Genomic DNA, 8,051 nt, shown 5'->3' on the forward strand with positions numbered 1-8,051 from the left:
TGGCTGTAATAGACATAGATGCAAGACCTGTCCCATACATCCTCCCACCATCACCTACTCCAGTCTGGTCACAAACATCACCTATCCATCCCACCAAAGGCAGGGCCACCTGTGAAACCAGCCATATGATCTACAAGCTAAGCTGCAACCACTGTGCTGCATCCTATGTGGGCATGACAACGAACAAGCTGTCTGTCCGTATGAATGGCCACTGACAAACTGTGGCCAAGAAACAACTGTACCACCTGTTGCTAAGCATGTCACCCAGCATGACATTCTTCATTTCAATGACTGCTTCACAGCCTGTGCATATGGATCCTTCCCACCAACACCAACTTTTCTGAATTGCACAGGTGGGAACTCTCCCTGCAATTATCCTAGATTCCTGTAACCCTCCTGGCCTCACCCTTTGTTAATCATTGTCATCACCCATCTAGCCTCTTCCCTGTTCCCATTCCAGCACTACACAGCCCTCTATTCCATCAATGCACACAGTCTTTATACTCCTCTCCTTGTTTGCTACCCCCCCCCCCCCTCTCTCTCTCTCTCTCTCTCTCTCTCTCTCTCTCTCTCTCTCTCTCTCTCTCTCTCTCTCTCTCTCTCTCCCCCCTCCCCTCTGTCTAATCTCCTGACTGCACCTCTGCACCTAGCTGTCCTACCCTCTCTCCACCTCATCCCTGCACCCTCCCCAGTAGCACTTTACAGCCCCCCACCCCTACCCTGCTATCCCTTCCCCTCCCCCTGCTCCCCCCCCCCCCTCCCCCAACCCCAGCCTCTTCCTTACTTGTCTATCTGTCTGTTGTCTATTTTTGACAAAGGCCTTGTTGGTTGAAAGCTTATTTTGTGAGTCTTTTTGTTGTGCCTTTCTGCAACTCAGCATTTCCACTATACAGTGAGTAGCAACTATCCTTTTCATAGTATTGTTACATGCCATCCTGGATTTTTCATTGTTTGTTCTTGTTCTGTAAGTGACCTTCATGTCTGGATGAAGGTATTCAGCCATTTGGAAATTGAATTGCAGATGCAATATTGGTACTTTCAGTTAGAGATCGAGTGAGGTGGAACAATCTTTAGCACACTGGACTTGCATTCAGAAGGACAGTAGTTCAAATCCCTGTCCAGCTATCCATATTTAGGTTTTTTGTGAGATCTCTAAATCATTCAAAGCAAAAGCCATGATCATTCCTCTGAAAGTACACAGCCCAGTTCGTTCTCCACCCTTCCCTGACCTGAGCGTGTGCTCCATCTCTAGTGGCATCATTGTTAATGGGACATTAGACTTTAATCTTCCTTCTTTCAGCTAGTGATTCTCATGCAGCATGTAAATAATACATTATATTTAAAGGGATAATTATTTTCATGATTATGCTTGACAAAAAAATTACCTCCATTTCTTTTAAAGCTGTTGTTGAATCAAAGACAAGTAAATTATCAGAATTTTCAGTTAGATGTTCGTTACTTGGAGACAGAAAACTTATATTTATAAATCAGCTAAAAGCATGCCTTATTTCTAACCTCCTCATTACAATTACAGGATTTTGCTCTTGGAAACTTGAAGCTTGTTCAAGAGGAAACAGACATATGTTGAAATGTGATTGTATGTACTGCTCTGAAGGGAAATCATTAAATAAATATTTGCTTTTTATAAAATAGTTTCTCAGATACACCTCTTTGCAATTACATTAATAGAAATTCTATAACAGAAACAATAAAATAAATATTTAATGAGTTTTTGAGCAACTATCCTTTCTATAATTATCTACATATATGGTATTCATACTGAAAAAACACACAAATGTTCAAAAGCACCCAGCTTGTCACTGCAGTGACTATTTGGTATTGACATGAATGGGAAGGGCAGCAAATTAAGGTATCATTTTTAAGAATGGCTTAGACCATCACCTTTAGCATATGTCTCTCCCTTCCTTTCCAAAACATCCTATTTAGTCTACAAGAATAAAACACGTTTGCTGTCCCTACACTTTAGTATTTCTCAATATGTAAAATATTCATCTGTACATGGGCAGCATTTACCCATGCCTAAATATGAATTATTTCTGGTATTTATTCATAGACGAATGCTGCCTATTGACATACGTTTATAGCCTCTAACTGGTCTGTTGCATATCATTATTGTTATGCAAATGATCTATAGAATTCTCATTGCATCAACAGATCATCAAATTGTGAATTACAAATATGTGACTTTCAGAGCTAAAATAATATTTTATGGAATCATTGAGGGTAAAATAGGTGAGAAGAATAGGTTTGTAAAAATAGCCTAGATCTGACTCATAGAAACATAAGTGTGCAGAACTCCTACTTCTTCTTCCCTTTCACTTCATCTCCATGTGCAGCTTCAGTCTGCCTGACTTGCCTCCCATTAAATTATTCCCTTTCCCTCCATTCAACTTCTTTTCCTACTCTTTCATCCATCTTTACTACTCTTACTCTGTTAAGCATGAGCAGCATTCTCCTGTCTTTCTTTGTTCAACCACATCTCACTTCTCAGACACATTTCTTTCCACAACTTCCCAGGTATTGTGAAAAATAATACTTCTTGTTAAGTGCGTGCTCAATTATTGCACAATTACAGTTTTTTAAAAAAACTGTTTCTTTGTCACTGCCTACAGACTACTCACAGCAATTTCAGTAACAGTAACTGTTTCTTGTATTCACAGTCTTTCCCCATGATCTTGCCTCATTATCGCACACAAAGCAAATGTTGTTTTGGAATATTAGAAGTTAATTGTTTACTTGCTGTTCTTTCCATTATACCTCATCCATAGTTAAAATAAAGCATTACGGATTGCTTTGTATTCATTCATAATTTTTCCTACTTTTGCACCTTTTTCTGAACTTGAAACATGTCTTGTCTGTTGTAACTGACTCTTAAAGAGGGTATATGTTTCAGCATCACTTCTACAGCTTGTGATCTGTAGGCTACAGAGAGGGAGGAATACATTTCAGCATCACCTCTACAGCCTGTGATCTGTAGGCTAAAGGGAGGGAGGAATATTATGCCTTTTTCTTTTTACTTTATTTTCCTCCATCTACCTTGGACTTTAAAATATTGCCTCAGTTTGAATCATTCTAGTAAGTAACAGTAAGTTCTCTCACCAACTCTATATTGTCATCCTATTTCACAGAATCTATCATTTTATAAACAAATACTAAAGGTTATGATACCAAGCAAATTAATTACATGTGTCTAAAAATATTTAATAATCAGCAATTCTGCAACTGGATTCTTATTCTACTTTAGTTCATCTTTATATATAAAAACAAAGATGAGGTGACTTACCGAACAAAAGCGCTGGCAGGTCGATAGACACACAAACAAACACAAACATACACACAAAATTCAAGCTTTCGCAACAAACTGTTGCCTCATCAGGAAAGAGGGAAGGAGAGGGGAAGACGAAAGGAAGTGGGTTTTAAGGGAGAGGGTAAGGAGTCATTCCAATCCCGGGAGCGGAAAGACTTACCTTAGGGGGAAAAAAGGACAGGTATACACTCGCACACACGCACATATCCATCCACACATACAGACACAAGCAGACATATTTGTCTGCTTGTGTCTGTATGTGTGGATGGATATGTGCGTGTGTGCGAGTGTATACCTGTCCTTTTTTCCCCCTAAGGTAAGTCTTTCCGCTCCCGGGATTGGAATGACTCCTTACCCTCTCCCTTAAAACCCACTTCCTTTCGTCTTCCCCTCTCCTTCCCTCTTTCCTGATGAGGCAACAGTTTGTTGCGAAAGCTTGAATTTTGTGTGTATGTTTGTGTTTGTTTGTGTGTCTATCGACCTGCCAGCGCTTTTGTTCGGTAAGTCACCTCATCTTTGTTTTTATATATAATTTTTCCCACGTGGAATGTTTCCTTCCATTATATTAGTTCATCTTTAATTTGATCTATTGGTCATGTCCCTGCCACTCTTATTAGCAAATTCATATATCCTTAAATTTATGGGATTTTATCTGTTTTTAATATTCTATAACTCACGAATCAATAAAGCTATAATTTGGTGTCTAGCCTCATTTTCTTCATCTCTCTGAGACCTTTTCATCAGTATATCACACTATTATAGAATTTATGATTTCATACTCTTCTCATTCTCATGGTCTTGCCAGCCCAGGCACACGGTCAGTGTGCAGACTACGATCGTGCTGGTCATTTCTAGTTGTTGTTGACTGTCTCCTGCTCTTCTGCCTTGGTCAGCCTCTCTGTTTGCCTATCAGCAACTGATACATGACCAGCTCTCATCATCAGCAGTATCTTGTCTCAGTTGTGTCCTCATTTCTGTTATACATGGGGTCTGCCCATCAAAAGCCAGCATCCATTGCCACACTTCCTTCTCAACCAAGCAGACTGCACTCACACATGCACTTTTGGGCATACCTCAGAGGCTTGTCATATTACAAGATGGGATTCCTTAATCATAGTGATGTGGCTGATTTAGAAGTAACTGGCCCACATCCAGAGACCATTTATATTTCAACATCAAAATTTCACTGACAAGAGGGAAGAATCAGGACCACATAGCTTGTGTTCACCAGATGGCATGCCACTATCAAGCTTAAACTGTATATCTCCATGCAGTATGCTGTGCAGTAAGAGCATAAGACACAGTTAACAGTGTTCCATGTACAAGAGGGGAAAATTAAACTCAGTTGCCTCCTTGTTGCTCCTCAATAACAGTGACTTGGTGCTGAAAATGGGCTATATGTCAGCACTTAGTTTTACCCTCTCTTAGTAATATCTTCACTGGTAAACTTGTGAACAATATTAGCTTTACAATGTTTCAATTCCATCACTCAAAGTAAAAATTATATTTTTAAAGAAGCAAATACACTCTAAAACAAAAAAAGCAGCACACCATGAAGGAATTATCCATATGAGATGGAAATCGGTAGAGGTGATGTACATGTACAGACAGACAAATGATTACAATTCCAGAAAAATTGAATGTTTTGTTCAAGAGAGAAATCTTCACAAACTGAGCAAGTCAGTAACATGTTGGTCCACCTCTGGCACTTACGCGAGCAATTATCGAAAGATTTGTATGTCCTCCAAAGGGATAGTTGTGAATTCTGTCCAATTGATGTACTATGTCATCAGAATCCTGAGCTAATTGTAAAGCTCTGACCATAATGCTCCAAATGTTCTCAGTTGGTGAGAGATCCAGTGACCCTGCTGGGCAAAGTAGGGTTTGACAAGTACGAAGACAAGCAGCAAAAACCCTCACTGTATGCAGGCATGCATTACCTTGCTGAAATGTAAGCCCAGGATGTCTTGCAATGAAGGGTAACAAAACAGGGTCTAGAATATCTTTGACATACCACTGTGCTGTAAAGATGCTGTGAATGATAACCAAAGAGGTCCTGTTGTGAAAGGAAGTAGCATCCCACACCATCACTTCTGGTTGTTGGGCTGTATGGTGGATGACAGTCAGGCTGGTATCCCACCACTGTCTGGGGCATCTCCAGACATCATCTTCACTGGCCTTCAAGGCTCAGTTTGAAGCAGGACTCATCACTAAAGACAGTTCTGTTCGAGTCAATGAGATTCCAGGCCAAAGACATGTCTGCAGATGCCCCGGACAGAGGTGGGGTACCAACCTGACTGTCGCCCACCATATGGCCTGATAACCAGGAGTGACAGCCTGGGATGCCATTCCTTTTCATAGCAGGACCTGTTTGGTTGTCATCCATGGAACCCTTACAGCATACTGGTATGTCGATGATATTCTATGCCCAGTTTTGTTGACCTTCATGGCAAACTGTCCTGGGCTTACATTTCAGCAAAATAATGTCCACCTGTATATGACGAGCATTTCTACTGTTTGTTTTTGTGATTGCCCAACCCTACCTTGGCAAGTGAGGTCATCAGATTTCTCCACAATTGGAACATTTGGAGAATTATGGGCAGGGCCTCCAGCTCAATATTTCAATGTTCTAATGTATGGATTGGACAGAATTTGATGTGATGTTCCTCAGGAGGTTTCCCAGCAACTCTTATCAATACATGCAAAGCCAAATAACTGCTTGTATAAGGGCCAGAGGTGGACCAACGCATTATAGACTTGCTCAATTTGTGAAACTCTTTCTCTAGAACAAATCATCCAGTTTTTCTGATTTGTTGTCATTATTTGTCTGCACATTACATCATAACTGTTAATTTGCATCCCATTCAGATAATTACTTCACAGTGTGTAGTTTTTGTAGAGAGTATTTTATGAATGTCATGATTTACCACCAAGAACTCCTGATAAAACTTCTTGACTGGACAACCACTTTCAATTCACAGATCATCATCAGGTTCCTGTATACCACAAATGTGATACAAAATTACTTCATTAATAATATGTAATGGAAGTAACATACATGACTCCATGTTGCCACCACATGCCATCACTGAGTGAAGAGACTAGCCTTTCCTTCAAATGATGTCAGATATGGTAGCATTCACTTCAGGCCTTATACTGTGACATGTGTTGCCACCACATGCCATCACTGAGTGAAGAGACTAGCCTTTCCTTCAAATGATGTCAGATATGGTAGCATTCACTTCAGGCCTTATCCTGCGACATGTCTTAGCCACAAGCATTTGGGAAGAGTTACATTTGTATATATCAGTTCTACAAGATAAATTCTATTCACAAAGACGTTGTTATGATGGTAATTTTCAGCCAAGTCAAGCTCTGCACTACATGCATAGCATTCAATCACAGCATATCATTTTTTATTGGGTTACAAAGGTGTTTACTATATTGGTAAACATTTTCTGAGTATTGTACCATGTCATGGTCTTTTATGTCAAATGGTCTGGCTGTGGCAACCTACACAATAATGTCAACAATATTGTTCACTTTTATAACTAATTTTTTGTTTTTATCAAATGTTACCCTCAAATAAAGAATTACTTATCTGTTTACCATATCGCATCAGTAATGCAGTATTCTTACATTTTCAGTATCTCTTGGAGACCATAGGATCAAGTGATGAAAAACTACAGGAAGCTTCTGCTGGATGCCTAAGCAACATTAGAAAACTAGCGCTTTCTGCAGAAAAGTTTAAGAACAATGAAGTTCCATTTTGAATCAATTAGAGACAATAATATCTGAAAATCTGAACATAAAAATTTACTGAATGTACTAGTATGATTCAGACATATAGCAAGATTTCACTGAGTACTATTTAAAAACTGTCATATATTTTTGTATAGTCTTAGGTTTTATGATACATGCAGTAATTTTGTACACTTTTAAACAATCAATGTACAGAAAATTCTGCATCTTTAAGGCAAAAGACATTCACAGCCACTCGTTTCCTGCAAACTTTCAGATACTTCCAAGAAGCAAGAAAAATAAGAAGATACAGGGAAAACTATTGACTTGAAGTGATGTGTAAAGTATTTGACAATGTTTTTGTCCATCTTTATATACTTGTGTGCTATTCAATTGGACATCTGTAACAGTGAGAAAGGGTCACTGAAAAACTCCTAACATTTTCAAGACTTAGTAACACAAAAATTCAATAACATAAAATTCAAGTATGAAAATTCAGGAATGAAAATATTTATACTAACCATACAGTGTAATTCTTAATAGTGGGCAAGGAAACGAAGCTAGTTCTTTGTCATTAATGACATTAGTTTTGAAAAGACATTTAAATTCTAAAAGTCATTCTTACACATTTGGTGCTCAGCAGCTTTGAGAAATTGCAAATATATTGTTTTAATAATTATGTATTTGGTGTAATAATAATAATAATAATGATAATAATAGTAATAGTTACTAAATGTCCTTCCTTCCTACCAGCCTGCTATGTATACTCCACAAGTCAGAATCTAAAAGTATATCTTTGTCATCAGCTACTACTTCAGGATGCATGTAAAAATCATATGAAGACTTCCCTATTTTACTTGTTTGTTAATATATCAGATGAGAGATACCCAAGAAAATTCCCTTGTGCAACAGTTAGTTATATTATTCTGCAGGTGAAAATATTTTTAGTTCTAATTTTCACATCATCTGCTGTCTGGTTAAC

General features: G+C 38.6%; 1 protein-coding gene across 1 annotated transcript in view; it reads left to right on the top strand.

The window, feature by feature from the left end:
- LOC124616280 (armadillo repeat-containing protein gudu) overlaps positions 1 to 7,788 on the top strand; it is a 209,134-nt gene extending 201,346 nt beyond the window's left edge. The window contains exon 11 of the mRNA XM_047144582.1: positions 6,976 to 7,788. Coding sequence (XP_047000538.1) covers positions 6,976 to 7,101 — 126 coding nt within the window. The 3' untranslated portion in view covers positions 7,102 to 7,788. The remainder of the gene's footprint in view (positions 1 to 6,975) is intronic.
- The last annotated feature ends 263 nt before the right edge of the window (positions 7,789 to 8,051 follow it).

The sequence above is a fragment of the Schistocerca americana genome, chromosome 5, assembly GCF_021461395.2.
Source record: "Schistocerca americana isolate TAMUIC-IGC-003095 chromosome 5, iqSchAmer2.1, whole genome shotgun sequence".
Classification (NCBI taxonomy): Eukaryota; Metazoa; Arthropoda; class Insecta; order Orthoptera; family Acrididae; genus Schistocerca; species Schistocerca americana.